Source organism: Schistocerca cancellata, chromosome 4 (genome assembly GCF_023864275.1).
Source record: "Schistocerca cancellata isolate TAMUIC-IGC-003103 chromosome 4, iqSchCanc2.1, whole genome shotgun sequence".
In the NCBI taxonomy this organism is placed as follows: domain Eukaryota; kingdom Metazoa; phylum Arthropoda; class Insecta; order Orthoptera; family Acrididae; genus Schistocerca; species Schistocerca cancellata.
Window position 1 is genome coordinate 745,876,789 of NC_064629.1, and position 27,796 is coordinate 745,904,584.

Here is a 27,796-nt window from a genome sequence, read left to right on the forward strand (position 1 = left end):
CCACCTAGCACGAGGGCCATTGCTGGGAGTCCCGATGCCCCAGGGTGATGGGCGTCTACTCCTTGGCATACATGGGGAGTTAACTGTGCAGGCATCAGCAGAGCGATCGCTGTGTGGTCAGGGGGCTACAACCAACATGGTACATGAACAAAACACACCCAGGAGGGTGACCTCACCCAACAGCTGGAGAATGAGCGGAATTGCAGATCCACGTCAATGAAGGATGCGAGCTGTCTCAGCGCATGATGGAGACTATGCACCATGTAAGGCGTCCTTCCCCAATTGGCTCGCTCTTCAGGAAAATTTTGAAAAATGGAGGTCAAACCCTACAAGGGACCATCACACAAAGGCTGAAAAGTGTGAGACTCCTTTTAGTCGCCTCTTACGACAGGCAAGAATGCCTCGGGCCTGTTCTAGCCCCCGAACCCACAGGGGGAGAGAGGAAAACCAGATGGATTGTGAGGTGGTTGCTGAAATGCTAGTGACTAGGTTGTTTTGTGCTAACACATGTCATGGTACAATAAGATTCTATGGAACCCAGCCTTTGGCCACTTCCCTACTCTTCCAAACCACATAGGGAGACACACCCAAGTCCCCCCCCCCCCCCACCCCCCACCCCTCAATGCTCACCAGTTTTATTGGATGAGCATCATCAGGGGAAAAAAATTCCAGGCCACTTCACATAAGAGACAAATTGTATAGCCACGTGTAACCATGTTGAATATTTATTCTGACAACACCATATTAAACGTATCAAGGAGTTATTGACAAAAACTTGAACCGAAAGTCTTCTATTAATTAGATTGTATAGCAGTCATCTGTTAAAAGACCCAAGTGACTCAAAAACTTGTTTAAGATCTTAGACACTTCCAATAGAATCCCCGGAGTGCACTGGTATATGACAATGGTGCTACAACGCAATCAGACTCCAAGCACAGGACAGGTTTACTTCATCTGTCACTGGGCACTCAGATAAACCTATGTGTTTCTTCAAATAAATTGTGCACAAGGTTTTGGGGTGATAATGCAACTGCCCAAAACACACACTCAAATAATTCCTCACTGAAATCTTTAAAAGCCACACAGCAGAAATGCTCTTTTCAACTCTTCAGCTGATAGTAAATGAATACCCTGCAAAGCTGGACTATGGATGCCCTCCCTCCATTTTAATATTGCATGCAATTCCAAAAAGAATCAAATTTACTACAGAAAACACTACTCCTCTCAGTGTAACAATGGATCAACCCAATAATTCTCCAAATTTTAAAAGTCGCCCTCGAAACACACTAATTCTGTAATTAAACAAATAATGTGTTACATTTCATGCATGGCCTCAGTGCCTCAAGTACCGTATTTACTCGAGTCTAAGCCGCACTCGAATCTAAGCCGCACCTGAAAAATGAGATTCGAAATAAAGGAAAAAAAAAAAAAAATTCCCGAATCTAAGCCGCAACTGAAATTCGAGACTCGAAATTCAAGGGGAGAGAAAAGTTTTAGGCCGCACCTCCAAATCGAAACAAAGTTGGTCCATTGTAATATGAGACACAATTTAGGTCGAATGAATGACGATACAGCTACAGTAGTTTGGTTCGAGTCGTAAGCTTAGCAGTTAAGCTTTACCACGTAGCCATTGCTATGCGTCAGGCGCTCCGTCCGTATTTATACGGGTACCCTTCCTTTTTCACGTGCTTCATCTGGTTTGAATCGATTGCTTATTTTGCTTTGATCTGATAAGTGCTGTTTTCATTGTTATAGGTGTTTGCGTCACTCTTAAGCAGAAAATGCATTACTGGACTGTGTCGTGCATTGTTTGTCGCATTCTGATAGTGCGTGTTTACGGCCTGTCGCGGCTCACGGCATGGCTTGCTTTTGTGCGCGAGAGAGAGAGAGAGAGAGAGAGAGAGAGAGAGAGAGAGAGAGGAATCGTCTCATTAGCCAAACAATGGCAAGAGACTGCTATTTGTTGTTACTTACACTGCTGCTTTCTTTGATAATGATCAACAACAATCAAATAATAGACTGCGTATGATAGAACATGTTCTGAACGAGAGTTAGGCGAAAATTTTTCTCCGTTTGAAAATCTTTGCGGCCGCTTCTTTATTACATCAAATTCTGCACAGAAATTAGTCATCTTAGATTTAAAAATCTAGTCACTTGCCGTGCTTCATTTCTGACTGCATCACTATTAGGCATAAGAATAATACGAACATAAACATGACACGATACGTATATTCTTCCGCGTTTGCTGTTGTCTCACTCTAGTTTCGTAGTTTATTAGGCAGACAGGATTTAAATGAGATAGCAGCAAACACGAAAGAATACATGGCAAAATGTTTATATTCGTATTATTCTTATGGTGAAGAGAATACTGTATGTGATTCAAATTTCATCAGGTTCCTATTAGCAACCATCTCTTCTCACAGATAGGAAAAAATTCAGAACGTAGAGTTGGCCATATTGACAAACATCCCAAACAGTCTTGCCAGTCAGATTTTCGTAGTACACTGAAATTGTGCCCACATTCGAAGATGAACAATACGGAATTTGTATTTACTTCGGTGGATAATGTATGAAAATGCAGTGGTCGAAACTCGCGGCGGAGAAAAAAAGCTCGTCTTCCACTTCTTTTTAAAAAATTTATTTACTGACGCAGAGGTTTTGGCGCCAGTATTTATCTTTGTGCCTACAAAGCATGCCTGCGTAGCGCTACATATATTCGACGGCAGAAGTTAGTTGTGGGGGCACGTACCAACATTTTTCATAACTTCAGCTTGCTTTGCACTCGATTCTAAGCCGCAGGCCGTTTTTTGGATTACGAAAACCGGAAAAAAAGTACGGCTTAGATTCGAGTAAATACGGTATACAGAATTATTTATAGCTAGTAAGTTTTTAAAACACTCTACATGTAGCCTATAGGTGTTGCATACACTATTATCTTAATATTTCAACTGCATGAAGAACACTGGCACACATAATCCAGCAGAAACTCTAAACTGTTTCCTGTTTTGTATTAATATTTATGTCACATTATACAAAGGGTGTTCAATAAGTAATGTAATAAATTTTTTTCTCAGGCAATTTTGGTTGAAAAAATGCATAATATGCTGTGGAACATTGTGGAATACTCCTGCTTCACCCATACAGTTTCACAAAAGTTTCGATAGGTGGCAGCACTATACACAGCTTTCAAAATGGCATCTGTAATGGAGGTGCATTCCAAGCAGAGAGCTGTCATCAAGTTTCTTTTGGCAGAAAACTACAGCATCACAGATATTCGTAGGTGCTCGCAGAATGTTTACGGAGACCTGGCAGTGAACAAAAACATGGTGAATCACTGGTCAAGGTATCTGTCATCATCACAACTAGGTCGTGCAAACCTGTCAAACCTCCTGCATGCCGACCAGCCGCACACAGCTGTGACTCCTGCAATCTCAGAACAACTTCAAAACGTTCATCACCACAAAGCGCACCTCCCAACTGCCATCTGTTTGGCCTAATAAAGGATAAACTCCATGGGGAGCAGTACGTGGATGACGGGGAGGTTACTTACGCACCAAGATGTCAGCTCCAATGTTGACCAATAAAGTGGTACTATGCAGGCATACAGGGTACTGTGTGTGCATACAGACTACTATGTGGGCGTACAGGGTACTGTGTGGGCATACAGGCCATCTTAGTAAGGTGGTGTAAGGCCATTGCATCGAATGGAGATTTCACTGAAAAAATATGATTTTGTAGCCAAAAGATGGGGGAATAATATGGTATATTAGTACCCTAAAAAAACCAACACACTTTCAGAAAAAAATTGTCACATTACTTAATGAGTGCTTCTCATAATTACAAAGAAAAGAATAAATTTAAAGAATTCACAATGATTCAGTTACATCAGTGGGTCATATATATAACTCTGAACAGCAACTGATGTCAATAATAACAAAACTGATACATGGCAACTAGACTGGGGCAGCAACATTAGGAAATGAAAATGTTATTAGAACTACCACTATGAAGTTTTTAAGGAGGGTGACTAGCTAGAGATCATAAGGCACAGAAGTAAACAAAGTAACCCAGCCTCAGAAATCTCTTTTTCAGTAGTCTTCTGGCCACAGGAAATCACTATGTACCTATTCTCAGAGTAGTTCAGCAGACTGTGCTGAGACTAACTGTGAATGGGGCAATACAGCATGCAACACAATTGTGCACTACTAGTATGGAGGCAACTGAGAGGGCTATAACAGCCCAGACAATATGCAGCCATTCCCACATGATCAGTTTGGTCTTTAGATGTCCATTACAAGCCACCCCTCCTCCCCCTAAGGACTGTAGTGTAGGAAAACTTTGGGCAAGGATGTATCTGTAACTTAACCTGGTTCATCAGCATTTGGTTCTCTTCACTGACAAATGCAAGACTTTCCTGATGCTTCATGATCACCACTGAAGGGAGAAGAGTCAGCAAAGTACTAATGCATATCTCAGGCATGCAGTCTAACTGGTTCAGCAGAGAGGTGTGTCAGTCACATTTTGGATCGGTAATATGCATAGATGTCGAATGCTTCTCATCGCTCTTGAGGGTACACTGAGGGCTGTTGAGCATAAATACAGGATCCTCCAAATTATTGTTCACCCTTACAGTCAACATTTCAGTTAATTTGTTTGTCTTTGAGACACTTGTTCGAGTGCACACCACACACATTCTATGAACAGTGCCTGCAGAATTCAAGAGTCGCCACACAGTGGATGACCTCAAAAGTGCTACCATCAAATAGCAAGTCGAGCTGGAGCAACAGTGTCTTCTGGACAGCAAACGAGGAGAATTAAAAGCACATTAGAATCTACGTAGTAGAAAAACAGAGAATGGGGTGTTATCAAGCAACAGGCTTTTATTTCAAACGTGTTCCTTCAAACAGATAGCCTTCATTTTAGTTGTTGTTTTCTTTTTATTTCACAGTAAAGTTATTTTTTAGTTTTATGGGGCTTATTCTTTCATTAGTTGATCTCCACAAACCTAAATTCAGACATGTTTGTACACATGCAAGTGGTGCCAAACTTATCTCAGCAGCTTATAAGTAACTGGACACATCACAGTGCAAGAATGATAGACAATGTGATAACACAATTAATACACCAAATATGAGACAAAGTCTGATGGAAAAATGGTAGTGTGGCTGTCAAACATAAAAACCTGTAACACACAAAATCCTGCACATAAAGAACAGAAAGGGGTTAATAATACTCACCGATCTGCAATAGAATCGATCATCTGCTTTGAAATACCTCCAGCAAAACTCTTCAAATCACCATCAATGACTGTTAAGTAGCAACTGCAGTTTTCCTGTTTACAAGGAACATAGTTCTTTATTGCATCACTTATCAGTGTCTTATAGTGACTGAAACTTTCACTGTTATCTGAAAGCAAAGAAGACATTTCTTTAGTTTTGATGGAATACTTCATTATAGCATATCTCATATTTTGACTTTTACAAGGTAGATGCTATGTCTAAAGAGCAGGATTGAGAACATTAACATAATTATTTGTTGTTTCCAGTGTGAAATTTCCTCTACAATAATATCAATAGGATAGAGTCACAGCCATTACAAAGAATCAAACTGGATAGTGTGTCCAACATTATGTGATTTCTGAAACAATAAATTCTTATCACCTGGTTCCCATCCTCAAAACAGAAAAGTGTGTGGAACTAGCATAACAACTCTGAAATATGGATAGCAAAAAAAGAATTTTCTTTCTCGACTTAGTGTCACAGCCCAGAAATATTGTGTAGGTTATATATACTCACACGAACCACGAATCTTTCTGGCGCTGCAGTCCGGAACCGCGGGATTGCTACGGTCGCAGGTTCGAATCCTGCCTCGGGCATGGGTGTGTGTGATGTCCTTAGGTTAGTTAGGTTTAAGTAGTTCTAAGTTCTAGGGGACTTATGACCCAATATGTTGAGTCCCATAGTGCTCAGAGCCATTTGAACCACGAATCTTTCCACATGTGTTGGCTTGCATGCCTCAACAACACAGATAGCTGTACTGTGGATGGAGAGAACACACTTGTTTTTTATGGTTTCTGAAGTGGGACAGTGGCCTTTTCATTCGATATAAGAACAACAGTCTAGATGGTTGACTGATTTCACACCATACTATTATACAACATGGTTTTATTCTACCAGTACTGCAAAACAGTTGAAAGCAAGAGGAAACTACAGATACTGACTTCCTGAAATATGCAGCTCTACTGTATGGTTTAAAGATGATACCTTCCTCTTGGGTAAAATACAAAGCCAATGTCCACCATAGTAGTACAAGTATACACATACACTAGCTCTGGAAATGATGAAGAGATTTGGGACTGGGGGAAAGTAATGAGAAAGGAAGCCACCTAGTATAATTTAGCACAGAGCACAATTTATCACTGCAAGATTTTTGTTTAGGAATCACCAAAGAAGACTAAACATGGAAGAGACCTGGACACATCATATGGTTTCAGATTTACATAATGGTAATACAGATAATATTTAGAAACCAGATTTTTAAAATGCAAAACATTTCCAGGAGTAGAGGTGGACTCTGGCCATAATTTATCATTTATTAAATGCAGATTAAAACAGGACTGCAGAAAAGTGGGTAATTAAGGAGATGGGATCTAGTTAAGTCGAAAGAGATGGAGATTGTTGTGAGTTTCAAAGGGAGCACTATGCAACTATTGACTAAAACACTGGAACAGAATACAATAGAAAACAAATGGGCAATTTTTATAGATGAAACAATGAAAGCACCAGAAGATTACATTGGCAAAAAGACAAGGTACAGTAGATACCTTTGCATAGTATACAAGATACTGAATTTAACAGAAGAAAGGAGGAAATACAAAAATGCAACAGATGAATCATGGAAAATGAATACAGAAATCTAAAAACTGAGGGTGATAAAAAGTGCAAAATGACAAAACAATTGCTAGATAAGAAATGTAAAGCTATAGAGCATGTACAACCATGACATAGATAGGTGCTGCATACGGAGAGATTACAGAAACCTTTCGTGAAAAAAGAAACAGCTGTATGAATATCAAGAGCTCAGATAGTAAGTCTGTACTAAGCAATGAATGGAATCCGAAAGGAATATATAGAAGAAATACATAAAAGGAAGAAACTTTAAAACAATATTATGGAAAGGGAAGTGTTGTAGATGAAAATGAGTTTTGGGGGGGGGGGGGGGGGTGATACTGTTGTGACAAGAACTGACAGAGCACTGAAGGACCTAAGTCAGAATGAGGCACTTGGCATGGATGACATTCACTTGGAATTATTAAGAACTCTTAGACAACCAGTAATGTCAAAGCTGATCAGTGAGGTAACCAAAACACATAAGATGGGCGAAATACCGTCGGGCTCCAAGAAGAGTTTTGCCACATGCCAATGGTGACTTGCACAGTCATAGAAGCCAGACTGCAGTTCTAAGGGCGTCAGTACATGAAAGGAAGGTAGTAGTTAAAAAGAGAGTGAAACAGGATTACAGCCCACCCAATAATCCATTCAACCTATACATAAAGCAAACAGTGGAGGAAACAAAAGAGAAATTTGGAAAAAAGGAATAAAAACTTTACAGAGAAGAAATAAAAACTCCCAAGGTTTACTGATGACACTCTACAGAAATTATATATGATATACTGATGACAGTGGACAGGAAATATACATGATAACAGAAAAATACTGCAAACGGTCAAGAATCAGAAATATGTGTTTTGCTGTTCCTCAGGGCTCCATTTTAGGTCCACTGCTATTCATGTGTTATGTAAATAATAACCCAAGTTCTTTTGAAAATAAGCATTTCATCACTGTGTGTGTCGCTGACACATCTGGTGCCTGTTGTGCAGACAGTGAGCTCAGCCTAATCGAAGAAATTCAACACTTTTTTGAAAAGGCTAGAGCTCACTTTGAAAGAGATAACTTAAAAGTAAACATTGAAAAACAAATATTATTCACTTTAAGCCAAGTCATCCAAATAGGCACAACATTTTGAAGGATGAAATTGTGTCAAAATCCCGTTTGGAATGTAAATTTTTGGGTTTCTACATAGACAAATGACTTTCATGGGTGCAGAAAATTGACCGTGTCTGTAAAAAAATAGCATCCAGTCTATATGTATTAAGGAGATTACCACTATACCTTAATTCCGAAGCCATAATGGCTCTATATTTTGGATTAATATGTCCTTCCTTGTCTTATGAAGTACTGTGGGGTGGGATGTGCCACACTAATGTGGAAAGGGTTTTTATAAAGCAGAAGAGGGCCTTGACCACATCCAAGGTAAAACCAAGGTACATCTTGCAAAAGCCTATTCACTAGATTTGATATTCTCACAGTTTATGCCCTGTATATGCTGGAAATCATTATGTTCATGAAAAAAGATACTAAGGTTATAAACAGGAACATGGAAATTCACAACCACAATACAAAGCATAAAAATGACTTTCACATGGTTAACAGAAAATTAATTTTAACAGCAAAAAGCCCCTATATCAAAGAAGCTGTTCCTTATAATTTGTTATCTGATGAAGGCAAGATGTTAACAGGGGATATTTAAAAAGCAACACAAGTGGCGGCTTTTACAAAAATGCCCATATAACTTGGCTTTAACATGAATAATAATAATATACACTGAACTATAAAAGAAACTGGTATAGGCATGTGTATTCAAATTCAGAGATATGTAAACAGGCAGAATATGGTGTTGTGGTCAGCAATACCTATATCAGACAACAAGCGACTGGTGAAGTTGTTAGATCGGTTACTGCTGCTACAATGACAAGTTATGAAGATTTAAGTGAGCTCGAATGTGGAATTAGGCCTACAGTTGGCGCATGAGCAATGAAACAGCATATCTGAGGTAGTGATGAAGTAGGAATTTTCCCGTACGACCATTTCACAAATGTACCGTGAATATCAGGAAGCCAGTAAAACATCAAACCTCTGACATCACTGCGGCCAGAAAAAGACCCTGCAAGAATGGGACCAACGACGATGGAAGAGAATCGTTCAGCATGACAGAAGTGCAACCCTTCCACAAATTGCTGCAAATTTCAATGCTGGGCCATCAACAAGTGTCAGTGTGAATACCATTCAACGAAACATCATTGATATGGGATTTCGGAGCTGAAGGCCCACTCGTGTACACTTTATGACTGCCTGACACAAAGCATCACTGCTAGTGACATCTGTGCCAGATTTAAGCCATTAGGCAGCTGGGGCCTCGACTGCGAGTGTGTACACATGTATTGCGGTAAGAATAAATATGTTCAATTAATTGGACTATGGATATGATGAGTATCAATCAGATGCTAGTCCCTTCATGACCCCACACCCTACCATCGCTCTCCTGAATGAAATCCCTTACAAAATATTGTCAGTTGTGGGATCCTCAGTGTCCTTTCACACATTAGTAATTCTGGGGAGGGAAGAAAATCTACTCTTCTATGGAGTGTAGCAGTGATCAGTATTGATCATGAAAGTTCATGTGTGGTATCTGGATGTAAAACTAGCACAAAACTAACACAGGTCTGATGTAAACAATATTCTTTTGTCTGAGCACTTTTCTTCTTCACTGATGCAGCAGAGCAAGACCCAGAACTGAAAGTAGGACTGCTGCAGATACTGGATTTCCTTGGGTCTTTTTTGACATAAAATCCATGCCTTGATAAATATTTCAGAGCTTTTTACTTTGGGTTCAAACCACTCTCAGTTCTGAGAATAATTTCAGCATGACAACTTCCCTGAAGGACAGTAAATTCATTAGCTTTGTTACGAATAATTCAACAACTTACTGTTAAAATTCTTTCACTCTAAATGTCTACTTTGTATGCAGTCTGATCTTGCTCTCTGCATACTGATTCGCGTACGTTCGTCAGAGGACCTCAAACTACTCCATAGCCTAAAAAAACCCATGTGCATTCCACAAGTACTCTGTTACATAAATACTTACTTCCTTTGTGTAGTGCAATCCTGACCTGTCAAAGGGAGAAATCCAATTCTCCACCTGATAATGCATTTCCAGATATCTGCAGCCAAGACTGACATAGAATCAACGGAGCCTTTGCTCGAGACCATCCACTCGGCTTCAAACCCGAGGACCCCGATCAATTCTGTGAATGTTACTGCAAATTGTGAGCTCCATTTGCAACCTGTGTGCAAGACCAGTAGTCCTTCACCATTTCTGCCAGCAGGCCGTATGAACTGAGGATGACCTCAGAACCCAAGTGACAAACAGTACTGGTGCCGATCTGAGCCATAAGTCACAAACAACTACACCCTGAACACCCAGTAGCAACAGGCTGCCTCCACAGCTCAGATGATGCCCCCTGGCAGACATACCGAGTGCACACTGAAGTTTTTTCCAGCCCTGGACAATTATTTCCCTAGGAGGCTCCATAATGCGCCTAACATTGGAGCTCCCGATAACTACCAACCTCGCCCTCCCTTTGTTAGTGTGCCTGCTCAGACAATGTTGAAGTAATTGACACCTGTCCTTTCACATAGTTAATGGGCAAGGACAGCCTGCCATCCTCCACATTGGCCCTCCACCCCCAAGAGACATGAACATTTTACCACCTGCCACTCACCCTGCAGGGGGGCAGATCCACTGTGTTGGGTACACTGCAAGGTGCCTCAGCAGCTGAGCCCGTGTGCAAAACAAGTGACACCTGAGGTGTCCCATGTAATGTGCCAGATTCTTTGCCCCCGCTTCACCCTGAGGCAGCAGTCTGAAGACAGCCGATGGCAGCTGAAAGTGTCTTCAGCTGTTCGGAAACTGCGGCCAGATTTTCCTGCATCCACACGCAGCGGGCACACATCCTATCCACCATAACAACAGTAACCGAACAATGGAAAGTCAACGTTGGAATGTGAACAATTACGGAAAGGATAGATTGCTATTTACCATAAAGATGATACACTGAGTTACAGACAGGCAAAATGAAAAGACTGTTACACATTAAGCTCTAAGCCAAAGTCTTCATGAATTAACTATAAAAGCACACACAGAAAGCTAAATATGAAACTTTCTACCTTCCTGACATGCCAACGATGGAAGCTGATGTCTTATTGAACTATGTAGCTGCCTGTTCAACAGAAATGACAACTGTGCTACAAACTGCACAAATCTACACTTTACAGTTACTAAAATGTGATGTTACACCTCTTACGTACAAACGTGCACACAGAATTTAATAGTTAAATTGTAATTTTAGTATGATGAAAAATCCTATATTATTGTAAACTGATCCTTGGATAAGTAAATTAATAATACTAACACTGTGTTACATAAGCCAATGGTAACCTAATGACAGCAGAAAGATGCAAGAGTGTTAAATTACAATTTACATAAATATCAGGGGACTCCAAAAGGTAACTCGCACATTATTATGACAAGTGATACAACTGTTACTGAATGCTGCACTACATTTCAAAGTGACACAAATATATGACACTATTTTTCAACATCATCACCAAGTCTCTGTAACCAACAGTCAGATAGTTCTGCAGAGCATTCAGTTCCTTGATGATAGAAATCTGCTCCTTGGTCATGGAGTCATTTGAGAACCACTGTGTGAACATACTCATCACTGGTGCATCTGTGTGCAATTTAGACTTTTGCCCACAAGAACTGCACTGTCCCACCTACTCCTACTTTGGAGTACATTTCCAGTTCCCGAGCCATTTCAGCCCCACACTGTGAAGCACCTGTTAACTGTATCGCAACAGACCCATGTGTGCAGGAAACCCAAAACATGTACTCTATACTAACACTGTGTAGCTGGTTTCAGCTAATAATTTTGTGAAATTTTGTTGGTACTGGTATTAGCTGTGGTGTAGTAGTATTAACATGAGTAGTTGCTTTCTTAATAGGCAGAGAATTTTGAGACCATTATTGTTAGTTCTTAAATAGTTCTACTGATGTAACTGAACTTTGGTAACATAGACGTATAGTTTTTTCAGTAACTGCAAAATTTTACCATGAGTGAGAAGTGTGGGCTCTGTCATAGGTTTGTGAGTAGTGGGTTACGGTGTGGGATTTGTTCAAAGTATTTTCATTGGGGGGAATGTAGTGGGGAAGCCAGTGGTCATTTTACTGAGATCCTCTCCTGGGAATGCATAATCTGTAGTAGAAATAAGTTGACAGAGGAGCAGGAGCGTAAGATCTGTGCCCTTCAAGTGCAGTTACAATGCTCAAAGGAGGAACTAGATAGGTTGAGGAGGGTGAAGGGTGGTGGGGAATGGGAACTGGCAGTTGGCAAGAAGGCAGCTAGGAAGAGGAGGTATTCAGACAGTTTTACTTTGCGTACATGCAATAGATATGACCAACTGTCAGAGTTGAATGGAGAGGAGCCTCCTATAGCTGTAGATGTAGGGAACATGCAGCAGTCCTCAGTAATTAGGAGGCCTAGGTTAGTCGCAAAGTCTAGCAGAAAGAAGAAGGTTCTGGTGCTAGGTAGTTCTCACAGTAGAGGTGTGAGTCAGCAGTTGCAAGAAGTGTTGGGGAGTGAGTACCAGGTCACCAGCATTGTGAAGCCTAGTGCAGTGTTGGCTCAAGTGACTGACAGCATAGGGGAGTTATGTAAGAATTTTATGGAGGAGGATCAGGTAGTGATAATGGGTGGAGGAGCAGGGAACAGTCTTGATAGGGGCAGGGAATATGATGTAGGTGGTGAGCTGGTAAAGATAGCTACTCAAACTGGTGGACTAATGTGCACTTCGTGCAACTATTTCAGAGTCATGATCGACCTCACCTTAATGCAACTGTTAGGCGCATTAACGTGGGGCTGGTAGGGCGCTGATGGCAGAGAGGATGGGTCACATCTCAGTGGTGCCAGTTGGGTCTATCAGTAGATCGGGTTTCACTAGGCATGGCCTGCACCTCAATAGGTATAGGAAGGGGATGCTGGCTAAGCTTATAGGTGACAGTGTAGTGGGTGATGGTGGTGTCACTCATGGAAAAATTCCTGTAGCAGTTGGTGTTAGAGGTGCACCTTTTTTAGATTGAAGTCAGTTGATAGGTATACCTGCTTAAAGGAAGTTCCTCTAACTAAGGGCTCGCCTACCGAGGTTGTAATGTTTCCAAGTAGAGAAGGAATTAGCATATTTCATCAAAATATAAGAGGCATTAGAGATAAAGTTAGTGAACTGCTTATAGATGTTGAGCATGAAATTATTGGTATATCAGAGCACCACTTAAATAATCTAACAATTCAGAGGCTTCCTTTACCAGGCTACAGATTAGCTGGCTGTTTCTCAAGGAGGTCCTTGTGGGTTGGGCGAGTGGCTCTGTATGTAAAAAACAGTATTCCATTTGAGTCCATAGACATATCACGACACTGCACCAAGCAGATATTTGAATGTTGTGCAGCAGTAGTTGAATTTAGTGAAACTAAACTTCTAATTGTTGTTGTTTATAGGTCCCCTAACTCCGACTTCAGAGCGTTTCTGCTCAAGCTAGAGAGGGTTATTGATTCACTTTGTAGGAAGTACCAGGAACTAGTGATATCTGGTGACTTCAATATAAATTTTGTATAAGATGGTGCAAGAAAATGAAAGTTGGTAGACCTCTTAAATTCATACGATCTGATGCAAACTGTGTTTTTTCCAACTAGGGTGCAGGGGAACAGTAGCACAGCCATAGACAATATTTTTATTCATTCTTCATTACTAGATGGGCATTGTGTTAGTGAAAGTGTGACTGGCCTTTCAGACCACGATGCACAAATTTTAACACTAATAGGCTTTTGTACTCAAACCAATGTCGTATTTAATTACAAACTATGTAGGAAAGTTAATCCAACAGCATCAGAGAGGTTTTTTTTAACCTTGTCAAGGAACAAGAGTAGCGGGATGTTTATAGTGACGATAACATAGATGATAAATACAATGCTTTCCTTAACACATTTCTCATGCTCTTTGAGAGTTGCTTTCCATTAGAACATTCTAAACATGGTATTAGCAGTAATGGGCAGCCCGGGTGGCTGACTAGTGGGGTAAGGATATCATGTAGAACAAAGCGGGAATTATATCAAAACGTTAGAAGTAGTCACAATCAAGCTACAGTAGCCCATTCAAAACAGTATTGTAAGGTGCTTCAAAATGTTATCATGAAGGCAAAGAGTATGTGGTATGCAAATAGAATAGCTAATTCACAGGCTAAAATTAAAACCATATGGTCAGTTGTGAGGAAGTGTCTGGTCAGCAGCACAAGGTCGACAATATAAAGTCAGTTCGCAGTAAAAATATTTCTGTTACTGATAAATCAGATATATGTACAGTATTTAACAATCATTTTCGGAGCATTGCTGGTGAATTAAATAAAAATTTAGTTTCTACAGGAAATCATATAACTCTCTTGGCAAATGCTTTTCCGAGATTGATGTCTGAAATACTCCTCTGTGACACAGACAAGAGGGAGATTGAGTCAATAATTAAATCACTGAAGACAAGGACTCTCATGGTTATGATGGACTGTCTAGCAGAATATTAAAGTACTGTGCTGCACATGTTAGCCCTGTATTTAGCCATATTTGTAATTTTTCCTTTAGGAATGGTCAGTTTCCTGAGCGATTAAAGTACTCGATAGTAAAGCCGCTTTATAAAAAGGGTGAAAGGGATAATGTAGATAATTTTAGATCTATTTCTATGCCATCAGTATTTGCAAAATGTACGTAAGGATAATTGATCATTTTATATCACACGATTTGCTATCAAATGTACAGTTCGGCTTTAGAAGTCGTTTAACAACTGAAAATGCTATATTCTCTTTTCTCTGAGAGGTACTGGATGGGTTAAACAAAAGGTTTCGAATGCTTGGCACATTTTTTGATTTAACTAAGGCATTTGATTGTGTTTGTCACAAAATATTGTTCCAGAAGTTGGACCATTACAGAATACGGGGAGTAGCTCATAATTGGTTCACCTCTTACTTTAGCAACAGGCAGCAAAAGGTCATTATTCACAATGTCAATAACGGCTGTGATGTGGGGTCTGAGTGGGATACTGTCAAGTGGGGGGTGTCCCAGGGATCAGCGTAGGGACCACTCCTGTTCCTTATTTATATAAATGATATGCCCTCTAGTATTACAGGCAACTCCAAAATATTTCTGTTTGCTGATGACACTAGCTTGGTAGTAAAGGATGTTGTGTGCAACATTGGCTCGGTTTCAAATAGTGCAGTACATGACCTCAGTTCATGGCTTGTAGAAAATAAACTAACACTAAATCACAGCAAGGCTCAGTTTTTACATTTTCTAACACACAATTCAACAAAACCTGACATTTTAATTTCACAGAATGGGCATATGATTAGTGAAACTGAACAGTTCAAATTTCTAGGTGTTCAGATAGATAGTAAGCTGTTGTGGAAAGCCAACGTTCAGGATCTTGTTCAAAGACTTAATACTGCTATTTTTACTATTCGAACGGTATCAGAAGTGAGTGATCATTCGACACGAAAATTAGTCTACTTTGGTTATTTTCATTCGCTACTGTCATATGGTATTATATTTTGGGGTAACTCTTCTCATTCTAAAAGGATATTTTTGGCTCAGAAACGGGCGGTTCGGGCAATAAGTGGTGTTAGTTCACGAACCTCTTGTCGACCTCTGTTCACGAGTCTAGGTATTTTGACATTGGCATCTCAATACGTATATTCCTTATTGTGTAACTTACCTTTTGAAGTCCCCCACATAGTAGCAAATCAGTACAAAATGAACACACATGATCTTAAAGTGCAAAGGTTGTGTAGCTGTAGTATAAGGTAACTATAGACATTGTAACTGAGGAAAGAGATCAAGAGGCATAAATTTTGGTAGCAAGACTATATAAATCCAAATAGCAAGATTAATTTCTTTACTCCTTGATTTGATTTAATAACTGTTCTTCAGTTATAAGATAATTCACTTAACATTCAGTACTGTTCTGTGGCATCACATTTTTGACGTTTCTGCCCTGTTCTTACCTGGTGGTAAGTGGAGGTTTTAATACAGAAATAGGATAAAGCTAAAGGTCTAGTCTTCAGTGGGAAACTTTAGCTATGATGCTCGAGACAGATTATATATCTGTACAATTGCCATGAAGAGCAACATGTTTGTCCTTCACACATTCTTCCACAAAAAAGCAATAGGAAAAGGAACTGATAAGATCAAACTTTGGAAGAATATGGAATAATATGAGGATTAATTAAGGTATAAATTCAGCAGCTTAGAAAATGAAGATTATACAGGTACACACAAATAGGCCACATGTACCAGGCATTTCAAAATGAGTATCAGGGTGTGGAGGATTTGCAGCATTTATTACATTCAGCTTACAATTAGAAATAATCTACATCTACATGGTTACTCTGCAATCCACACTTAAGTGCCTGGCAGAGGGTTCATTGAACCATTTTCATACTACTTCTCTACCATTCTGCTCTCGAATGGCGTGTGGAAAAAAGGAACACCTAAATCTTTTTGTTCAAGCTCTGATTTCTCTTATTTCTATGATGATGATCATTTCTCCCTACGTAGGTGGGTGTCAATAAAATATTTTCACATTCGGAAGAGAAAGTTGTTGATTGAAATTTCGTAAACAGATATCACCGCACAGAAAACCGCCTTTGTTTCAGTGACTGCCACCCCAACTCCCATATCATATCAGCGACACTCTCACCTCTATTGCGCGATAACATGAAACGAGCTGCCCTTCTTTGCACTTTTTCGATGTCCTCCGTCAATCCTACCTGGTAAGGATCCCACACTACACAGCAATATTCCAGCAGTGGATGGACAAGTGTAATGTAGGCTGTCTCTTTAGTGGGTTTGTCGCATCTTCTAAGTGTACTGCCAACAAAGCACAGTCTTTGTTTCACCTTCCCCACAATATTTTCTATGTGTCTTTCCAATTAAAGTTGCTCGTAATTGTAATCCCTAAGTATTTAGTCAAATTGACAGCACTTAGATTTGTGCAATTTATCGTATACACAAAATTTATCAGATTTCTTTTAGTACCCATGTGGATGACCTCGCACTTTTATTTGTTTAGTGTCAATGGCCACTTTTCACACCATACAGAAATTCTCTCTAGATCATTTTGTAATTGCAATTGATTGTCTGATGATTTTACTAGATGGTAAATTACAATGTCATCTGCAAACAATCTAAGGGGGCTGCTCAGATTATCACCTAGATCATTTATGTATATCAGGAATAGCAAAGGGCCTATGACACAACCTTGCAGAACACCAGATATCACTTCTGTTCTACTCGATGATTTACCGTCTATCACTACGAATGGTGACCTCTCTGAGAGGAAATCATGAATCCACTCACACAACTGAGCCGATACTCCATATGCACGCAATTTGATTAATAGTAGCTTGTGAGGAACAGTATCAAAAGCCTTCTGGAAATCTAGGAATATGGAATAGATCTGAGATCCCTTGTCGACAGTCATTACTTCATGGGAATAAAGAGCTCGCTGTGCTGCACAAGAATGATATTTTCTGAATCCATGTTGGTTATGTATCAATAAGTAATTTTCTTCACGGTGATTCATAATGTTCGAGTACAGTATATGCTCCAAAATCCTACAGCAACTTGAGGTCAGTGATATGGGTCTGTAATTCAGTTAGTTACTCCTATTTCCTTTCATGAATATCGGTGTGACCTGTGCTACTTTTCAGTCTTTAGGAACAGACCTTTCGTCAAGTGAGCGATTGTATATGATTGCTAAGAAAGGCACTATTGTGTCTGCATACTCTGAAAGGAACCTGATTGGTATACCATCTGGACTGGAAGACTTGTCTTTCTTAAGTGATTTGAGTTGTTTCGCAACACCTAAGATATCTACTTTTATGTCACTCATGCTAACAGCTGTTCTGGTTTCGAATTCTGGAATATTTACTTTGTCTTCTTTCATGAAGGAATTACAGAAAACTGTATTTAGTAGCTCCGCTTTAGTGGCACCATCATCGGTAACATTTCCATCGCTATTGCGCAGTGACACTATTGACTGTTTTTTGCCACTGGTGTACTTTACACATGACCAGAACCTCTTTGGCTTTTCTACCACATTTTGAGACAATGTTTCATTGTGGAAACTATTAAAAGCATCTCGCATTAATGTCTGCACTAAATTTCGAGCTTCTGTGAAACTTAGCCAGGCTTGGGAATTTTGCGTTCTTCTGAATTTTGCTTCTGCAACAGTGTTCTAATGTGTTTTGTGTACCATGCTGGATCAGTCCCATCTCTTATTAACTCATGCGGTATGAATCTATCTATTGCTGTCGATACTGTATCTTTGAATTTGAGCCATATCTGGACTACACTTACATAATTAGCTTTGAAGTAATGGAGACTCTCTCTTAGGAAGGCATCAAGTGAATTTTTATCTGCTGTTTTAAATAGATATATTTTGCGTTTATTTTTAGTGGTTTTGAGCCTCACTACAATGACCTTGTGTTCATTAATCCCTGTATCCATCATAACGCTCTCTATTAGATCAGGATTATTTGTGGCTAAGAGGTCATGTGTGTTTGCGCAACCATTTACAATTCATGTGGGCTCATGAACTAATTGTTGAAAGTGATTCTCAGGGAAAGTATTTAGTACAATTTTGGAAAATGTTTTCTGTCTACCATCAGCTTTGAACATGTATTTTCGCCAACAAATCGAGGGTAGATTAAAGTCTCCACCAATTATAACTGTATGAGTGGGGTACTTATTTATAATGAGATTCGAGATTTATTTGAACCATTCAGCTATTATATCATCTGAGTCGGGGGGCGGTAGAAGGAGCCAATTATTATTTTGGTACGGCTGTTGAGTATAACCTCTATCCATAGCAACTCACAGAAACTATCTATTTCAACTTCACTACAAGATAAACTACTACCAACATACACAAACACACCACCACCTACTTTATTTCATCTGTCCTTTCTGAACACAGTTTGTGCCTCTGTAAAAATTTCGGCAGAATTTATCTCTAGCTTTAGCCAGCTTTCTGTTCCTATAACAATTTCAGCTTCAGTGCTTCCTATCACCGCTTGAAGCTCTGGTACTTTTCCAGCACAGCTACAACAATTTACAACTACAATACTGACTGTTGCTTGGTCGATTCTCGTCGTTTCTTTGCCATGTACCCTTTGAGATTGGAGCCCTTTTTCATCTTTCCCGAGACTGTGTAACCTAAAAAACCACCCAGTCCACACCACACAGCCCCTGCTACCCGTGTAGCCACCTCCTGTGTGTTGTGGACACTTGACCTATTTTGCGGAACCCAAAACCCCACCACCCTATGACACAAGTCGAGGAATCTGCAGCCTACACAGTCGCAGAAGTGTCTGAGACACTCCACTCGGCTCTGTACCACATGTCCGCAGTCGGTCCTGTCGACGATGCTGCAGATGGTGAGCTCTGCCTTCATCTCACTAGCAAGACTGGCAGTCTTAACCAACTCAGATATCCAACGGAAACCAGAGAGAATCTCTTCTGATCCATAGCAACACACGTCATTAGTGCCAACATGAGCCACCACCTGCAGTTGGCTGCACCCTGTACTCTTCATGGCATCCAGAAGGACCCTTTCCACATCTTGGATGACTCCCCCGGTATGCACACGGAGTGCACATTGGCTTTCTTCCCACCCTTAGCTCCCATATCCCTAAGGGGCTCCATCACCCTCCTAACATTGGAGCTCCCAATGACAAGCAATCCCACCCTCTGTGCTTGTCCGGACCTCTCAGGAAGACCGGCCACTGCCGCAACAGGTGAGGCCACTCTTGCTGGCTCAGAAGTACTTCCAGCAGTGGGCAGTACCTCAAACTTGTTACAGAGGTGTAAGGGTACAGCCCTGCGGCCAGCAACAACTTTCACCTTCCGCCCAGGGATTTGCAACCCCGCCACGTGTCGAGTGGCAGAGACGTCCGAATCCGAGGGTGCAGTGGCATCAGAGATCCCAGGTGATGCTACAGGTTCCTGAGGCGTCAAAATGCTTGCCTCGGGTGTCCCAATGTCACCGCCACCCAGGGCAACAGCCTGGAGCCTGTCGACTACGGGCAACACAGCTTCCAGCTGTTTATAGATGGTGGTCAATTCCCCCTGAATCTGTACACAACAGGCGCAGTCCCTATCCATACCTAAAAAAATTTTTCCCCTCTTTTTATATCAAAAGCCGTTCAAAACAAACAGATGACTGATGACTATGTAAATTTACACTATACAAAACTCTCAACTACTATAATACACCCGAAATTTGCGAATTAAACTATACAAGTACCCAAAAACACGCAAAGAAATTAAGAATTAAACTATGAAACAAATAAGTCTGCTAAGAGTATGACTTGCTGCTGGCTGTTGCTTATCCAATGGCGGCAGGGAGGTCAAATGAAAAAACAACTAAAACAGTTTTGTTTGTATCATCGTGCCAGATTGCATGCACTGTTTCCTGTGTATTCTGTTAGCAAGTGCTAGTAGCAAAAAGAGGTACTTGTGAAAAGAAAGCTTTTTGTGTTTTACAGTTTGTAAAGTCTGAATCTGTAGTTATGGCGCAACATGCATTCCATTTTACATTCCACTGTAATCCTCTAAGTGATAACATCTGTAGATGGTATCATCAGCTTGAAGAGATTGATTGGTTTGGGGTATAAAGGGACCAAACTACAGGGTCATCAGTCCTTTGTTCCTCAAGAAAACAAGTCTCAAGGTAAAACAATTAAAAACAAAGGAGTTGAGGGAAGTAAAAGGAGGTAAAACCGACAGGGAACCACACCGAAAGAGAAAATGAAAGAAGCGAAAAAAAAAGGGAAAACATACACTAGAAGGAAAGGTAGAGGAAGGCAGTAAAATGACATAGCAGATGGCTTGGGCTGGCTGATCACAAGGATAAAAAACGATGAGCCAGTCACTCTGCAACATACTAAAATCACCAGCATAAAAGACAATGCGAGAAGAACACACATAGGGAAAAGACAAACAACAAGGCAAACAAAATGCAAAATAAAAGCAACAAAGACGTAAAAGGAAGGGAGGGTGTAGGCCTCGGAGAGTAGGCCAGGCACCCAATCTTACATGGTATGATAAAAACCCCTCCTCATGAATAAAACGTAAAACTAAATCGGCCGTTGAGGCATTGTTGCCCACACTGTAGGTAGAGTGCTGGGAAGGTTAAAATTCCGCCACAGAGTGGCCAAAATTGGGCGATCCAGCAAGAGGCAGACAACAGTTATACAGGAGTCACGACGACAGCAAGGTGGGTCCTCGCGACGTAGGAGATGACCATGTGTTAGCCAAGTATGGCTGATGCGGAGCTGGCAAAGGACAACAGAGTCCCTGCAAGTGGATTGCATGGATGACTGCCACACATTCGTTGTCTCCTTGATAACATGGAGTTTGTTTGGGATACTGAGGGTGTGCCATTCAGTATCCCAGATCGCGAAAACTTTGCAGCAGAAGACCAATCAGAGATCAGTCTCCAGCAGGCTGATCTCCAGAGTTGGTTTATCGGTAGTCTTTTTTTGCCAGGCTATCAGCAAGTTCACTGCTTGGTATATCGAGATTCCTGGGATCCAAATACAGGTCACTGAATGTCCACTGTCCCTGAGGGCATAAAGATACTCCTGGATAGTCATTACCAAAGGGTGTTGAGGGAACCACTGGTTGAGAGCTTGTAGGCTGCCAGAGGAGTCACTACAGATGAAAAAGGACTCACTGGCACAAGAGCGGATATGCTCGAGGGTACGATAGATGGCTATCAACTCTGTAGTGAAAGCACTGCAGCCATCCGTCAAGGAGCACTGTTCAGTACGTACATTGTGAACGTAAGTGAAACCAGCAAGACTGGCGACCATTGATCCCTCGTTGTAGACTATTTCTGAGTCCTGGAACTCGCTTAGAAGAGAGAGTAATTGCTGACAGAGGGCCTAACGTGGAACGGAGTCTTTTGGGCCTTGCGATAGGTCTAGCCGAAGTCATGGAAAAGGTATGGACCATGGAGCTGTACGGAAATGGACCTGCAGGAAAGGTGGTAGGGGGAAAATGTCAAGTTCATTAAGAAGCGAACAGACATGGACGGCGAGGGGATTCCCAGTTCTGGGCCACCATTGCGGTAGATGGATTGCCGTGTTAGAAAAAAGGAGACGGTAATTCAGATGTCGGGGCAAACTATGAATGCCGGCGGTATAATTTGCAAGCAATAGTTGCCACCAGAGCCGCAACGGAAGAAAGCCAGCTTCCAAAAGGATGTTATTCACGAGTCTCATTCGGAAGGCTCCCGTCGCGAGCCAAATTCCACAGTGGTGGATAGGGTCCAGCAAGCACAGTGTGGAGAGCAATGCTGAACCACAGCTAATATGAGACTGTAAGAGGGCTTTGTACAGCTGCAGTAGTGTAAGAAGATCAGCACCCCAGTTGGTGTGGCTCAGGCATCAAATAATAATAAGGTGCCGCCACTGCTTGTCCTGAAGATGGGGAAGCCAAGTTAAGTGGGCATTGAATACCAGTCCCAAAAAGCGTTAAGGGCCAAAAAGTGGGAAACTCCTTTTAGTTGCCTCTTACGACAGGAAGGAATACCTCGGGCCTACTCTAACCCCCAGACCCACACGGCGGAGCTTGAAGAGACCTTCTGTCTCTGCAAAGGAAACAGTGTGGGATGACCAAGAGTGGCTGAAGGGCATGCTGAACAAGTGAGTCAGTCTTATGAAATCAGTTACGAAAGCTAGTCCTGAATTTGCAATGCCGGTGACGTGACTGTGGAAACTTATGGAGACGCTTATAACTATGTCCTTATCGTTTACAGTTGTTAAAGCTCTAAACCTACTACAGACTATGGTTAGTGTGCCAATTTTGCAAATGAAATGTTGCTACACGATGATGAAGATTATCTGAATCATGTCATCTTCAGTGATTGACACTTCACCTACGTGGAAATGTGAACACACACAATACAAATCCCCACGACATGGTACAGTTGCAACGAGACACCCCTAAACTGAATGTTATTTGTGTCATATCTTGATGGAAAGTTTAAGGGTGAAGCAACTGTAGCTGGTGGCTCTTTTCTCAATTGGAAGAAGCTGAACCACAGAACCTTATTTGGCAGCAAGATGGTGTGCACACCTGACTCACATAACTGAGTACACGACTGGTTAAATGGCATAGTACCCGACCACCAGATTGGCTGCCATGGGCTGGATGACACAGTCTGTTTTGCATGGCCTCCACATTCATTCAATCCGACATCCTGCGATACCTTTGGTTGTTCATAAAGGATCATGCATATGTGCTTCCACTACCTGCTGATCAACCCAATTAAACAAACGGGACTGAAGCAGTTGTTGCAACACTGATCAGTGTTAGGGAAGAACTTGCCTAGCGACTTAATGTGTGCTGTATGGTGAATGGTACTCACATTGAACACTTGTAATGAAAACTGTTTCGGTTACTCTTTCATTTGATGTGTTATTGATAATTTTAAGTTGAATGTAGTAAATGCTACCAAGCCTTAAAACGATGATATTCATGTAAGTATTATAGAAAAAATGTGTGTTTAAAACAAATTATAACCAGAAAATGATAATATATATATTTAAATGGACAAAACTATAGCCTACAGAAATGTCTTTCAAACAGGTGAGAAATAAAAAAAAAATATGATGACAAAACAAACTTTTGTTTGATACACATTACATTTCATTGAAAATGAAGATGACACAGTAACTAAAATAATAAGAAAATTTAGCAAACAGAAGCACCACCCGCAGGAAACACAGCAAGAGTCAGGAATTACTGGAGAGGCAAACCACCTCAGATTGCTTATTCTCTGCTTTTTATTACCAGTTTCGCTCTGTCAACAAGACCATCTTTAGATCCTCATAGCCTGGTGGTGTGGTACAATCAGATGGAGAACTTTTGAAGTCATTCTCTTGCTGGCAGAGAGAAACAAGTAATACTGCTTTTTATTGCACGAATATCTGAAGATCCCCTCATAATAATAAAAACAAATAAAAACCTGTGGTGATCTGTCTTTACATTAAAAAAGAGAACTGCACAAGCACTGAGATATTTCTTTAAAAAGCGTGTATATTTCACAATGAATCACAAAAACATGTTGTTATTAATGCCATTCAAGACATGAGCAAAGGAAGGGCGTCTGTAGAGTTTCAACAGAAAAAGGGGATCCTGTGCTAATGGCAACACGTAGATGTCAGCTTTTCAAACAATGGAGCTACCCCTACGTATTCAGGCCTAAGTAGTTCATTAAGAGGCCTTACGAGACTGTGTGCACTACCCTTACAGACCTATCAATGAAAATACCCAGGGAGTACCATGAATTTAACCAAGGTCTTTTACTAGACAAAGATCTATGGGTGGTTTACTTTGTCAGTCCCACAGGATTATAGAAATGCACAACAAATTCTAAGACACTAAAAGAAAGGAACCATGTACCACTAAAATTTAGGGAATATAGCACCACTGAGCAACATTATGAACATTTTACTTCATCACACAAATTATGAAAGTACCACAATGGCAAACATCACTGAAACAAGGGAACATTTAAAGGAATGTGAGCAACTGTTTTTTCCCAGTATCATGAATAAAGCACAAATGGTGATGAGATATAATAGCCCCACATGTCCTCCACTATGCAGCACTTGTATGTTTGTAGAGGAAACCAGATGTAATGTTGAACCTGTGATTGTTGATTATACAAAAAATTTTGTGTAGTTTATTTTTAAGAGCCACTTATATATGAGTAATACTTGTCCATCGTATATGGGCAGGAGACTGAGGTCTGAATGTCAACTTTACAATTAATGGAAGATTTGACTGACTGGCAAAAGAGTATTAAAGAGAATCAAATAAAGGTACACCAAGACAGGTGGCACGACTTCAGTGTGAACACTAGGATCACAATTTTGTGCACTTCCGTAACTTACACATTGCCGTTTTCCCTCGAATACAAAACAAGAAAAATTATGGTACTTATGGACGAATGCAGAAAATTGTTCCTTTTGTTTATGAAATGACAGTACAATACACAGGCGGTGAAATGATGCAAGCAAAAGGTACTTTGTATCGTTATGGTTTACTGAGAATAACGTACAAATACAGTTGAGAAAGTGCTAAGTAAATATATTATGACGTTGTAGCTATAGTTTCGTACTAGTACAAAAGAGTGTGTCACAAGGCTAAAGATTTTTATAGAGTTTACAATCACTTAACTTTTTTCGCGTAACTGGCAGTCATGTTGACAACAACATTGCTATTGAATATACAACGGGATTATCACAAATATGTCGACGGCTTACAGTCATAACAAAAACATACTTTTTCTCCTGAACGGCAGTCGTTTTCTTTGCTTCTCAATTTGGATCAAACAACATTTTTTTTTATTTAAGACACAAAATGAGGTATGAAGATAGACAAGTATGCAAATTGCATGTTCTTGTTATTATCGTCACAAAAGTTATTAAAACGTACAAAGTTAAGTACCGAGACGTCCATCTCACAGCAACAACCCAAGATTAAATAAAACGCCGAAACTTTTGAAGCAGTTTATCAATTTATGTTACAGACGAAATTTACTACACATATCTTAAAAATGTATGGAACTGGAAGCATACAACTTCTACAACAATGCTCATATCCTGGCAAACAGCTCAAAATAAAGTACCTTAAAGTACTAAAATACCGTACCTTTAACCTTGGAGGATGGTAATTTCGTGCATTTGTCATCGTCGTCAAATCTGTCAGACGAACAGTAGCCATTTGTATCTAGTGAAACAACATGAAGGGCGGTAAATAGCAGATACAGCATGAAAACCCAATTCATATCAAAGAAATAACGTTCTCTCGTAGTATTTCGTTTAACACCAAAGCGACAAACACTTCGCCACAACACAGTCCCGTTATGATATAATAACGGGAATAAACCAACGTTATCACACGCAATAACCTACAAGAAATAACCAAACGCGAGACCACCCAATCACATTACTGTTGACATACAACATTTGACAACAAAGTAACAACCGTAGCACACGACAAAATTCCCTCTTCCATAGTATATGCAGTATGCACAGAGAAGCCGCCAGATGGTGGTATAATATCTTTGACGCGAGTTACGCAGTTACCTACTTTCATTTAAATTAGCATTTTTATTTTATAAAACGCTCTTGAATATGTTACATGACGTTCTTATTATTATGAAAGTGTTATGCGATCTCTCTTCCGTTCATTGATGTAGTGTGCGGCATGTGATAGCTTCAAAGGCGCCGTGTTTACCAATCTCCCACAGTACGACTATACGTACGGCAACACGCGCCTTCTCTCGGAAGTTAACCCATCGTAGTCCTCTGGTTCCTGTTATAGAAATTGATCTTGTTCTTTCGTGTCTTCTTAATTCTTATTTCGTTGTTTGCTTTGTTTTGTGGTACAGTTCAAAGTTAATAAGCTCCTGGTATTTTCTTCCTTCTCCTTCTAGACATACCAAATATCTGAAACCAAAAAAGGTATTTTGTTTTTACAGGGAGAAAGCCTACACCACGCATAAATAAGACCGTAAATCGATAAACGTGCTTTAATGAAAATTATTTCAACAGTGATAAAGTCAGAATTATTTGACGAGAAAAATAATGTTCGATGTTATTGGGTACTTAGGAAGAAAACAAAATACAAAGGATAAACCAAAAAGGCTCTATTTACTGCGTTATTGATACTGATTAATGTGTTTGCAAGTACATATTTTCGAGCAAATAAATATATATATTCTGAAATGTTAGGAAGACACTTTTCCTATTCTGTCAGTTCTTAGGCGTGTAAAGCATTTACTACACGACCTTTGAGAGGAACTTCCACTGTCAGTTCTGCTTTGGTCATTAATAAACACTATTATCATTGCCTGTTCCTGCATTTTGTTACTATATTTCGATTTTTTTCATAAAAAACTTTCACCATTCAGAGGCTTAGCTGCACAGCAGACAGTTATCACAACACACTCAGTTTTGGCGCTGATGTGTAAACTAAAGTGGTCACTCGAAGCAGACGAGATTAAGTACGTGAATTAAACGCCAGGGACACTCCAGTACATACGCCTGTCTCGAGAGTCAATTAAGACTAGAAAGTCGATCGCGTAAAACCATCATCGTGCCGACTGCTTAAGGGGAAGTGTACAAGGGCTTTTTTAGTGTAGAGCCCACTCAGGTCTTCCGAAATTGAGTAATTTGCCATGTGGTAATCTGGTCGCGCATGGTAGCTGTTTTCTGGCCATGGAATTAAGTTCCCACATTGCTTGTCCGCCTAATGTGAATTTTGGCTCTGAGAAACCTACTTCTTGTCTGAAAGGATAAATTTCTCTTTTACAGTGAGCGTGATTGTTTCGGCCGTGTAAGAGACTCACTGACGCACCCTTCTCGCTCCCGGTGCTGTTGTAAATCGGAGAGGAGTCCAATTGAGTAGAAAATTTCTTGCTGTTTAGGTTTGGTAGTCCATGCTCGGTAGTACTTCTGCGATTATTTTTTTATTCTATCATCTTTTGTGATACCCAAATTTTGTCTGTGCTATAATAATTATTCGTCTTTAGTCTTCTCGCTGAGTCTCATAACTGCGGGAGTGTTGGTGTGTAGTGGTGGTCGCGACTTAGACACGCTTTTAGCCTGTTACAGCGTCAGGCACAGCGTGGTATGCCATCTTATGGGACTCTTGGCCATAGTGCCTTTGGAACTGTGCTTCTACGCGCCACACGGCCTATACCACCTTTACTCAGGAGGT

General features: G+C 40.5%; 1 protein-coding gene across 1 annotated transcript in view; it reads right to left on the reverse strand.

Annotated features, from left to right (window-relative positions):
* Positions 1-26,095, reverse strand: part of LOC126184943 (O-glucosyltransferase rumi homolog) — a 128,164-nt gene extending 102,069 nt beyond the window's left edge. The window contains exons 1-2 of the mRNA XM_049927616.1: positions 25,724-26,095; positions 5,238-5,406 (exon numbers count right to left, since the gene is read on the reverse strand). Of these exons, the coding sequence (XP_049783573.1) occupies positions 5,238-5,406; positions 25,724-25,859 (305 nt within the window). The 5' untranslated portion in view covers positions 25,860-26,095. The remainder of the gene's footprint in view (positions 1-5,237; positions 5,407-25,723) is intronic.
* Positions 26,096-27,796: the final 1,701 nt, after the last annotated feature.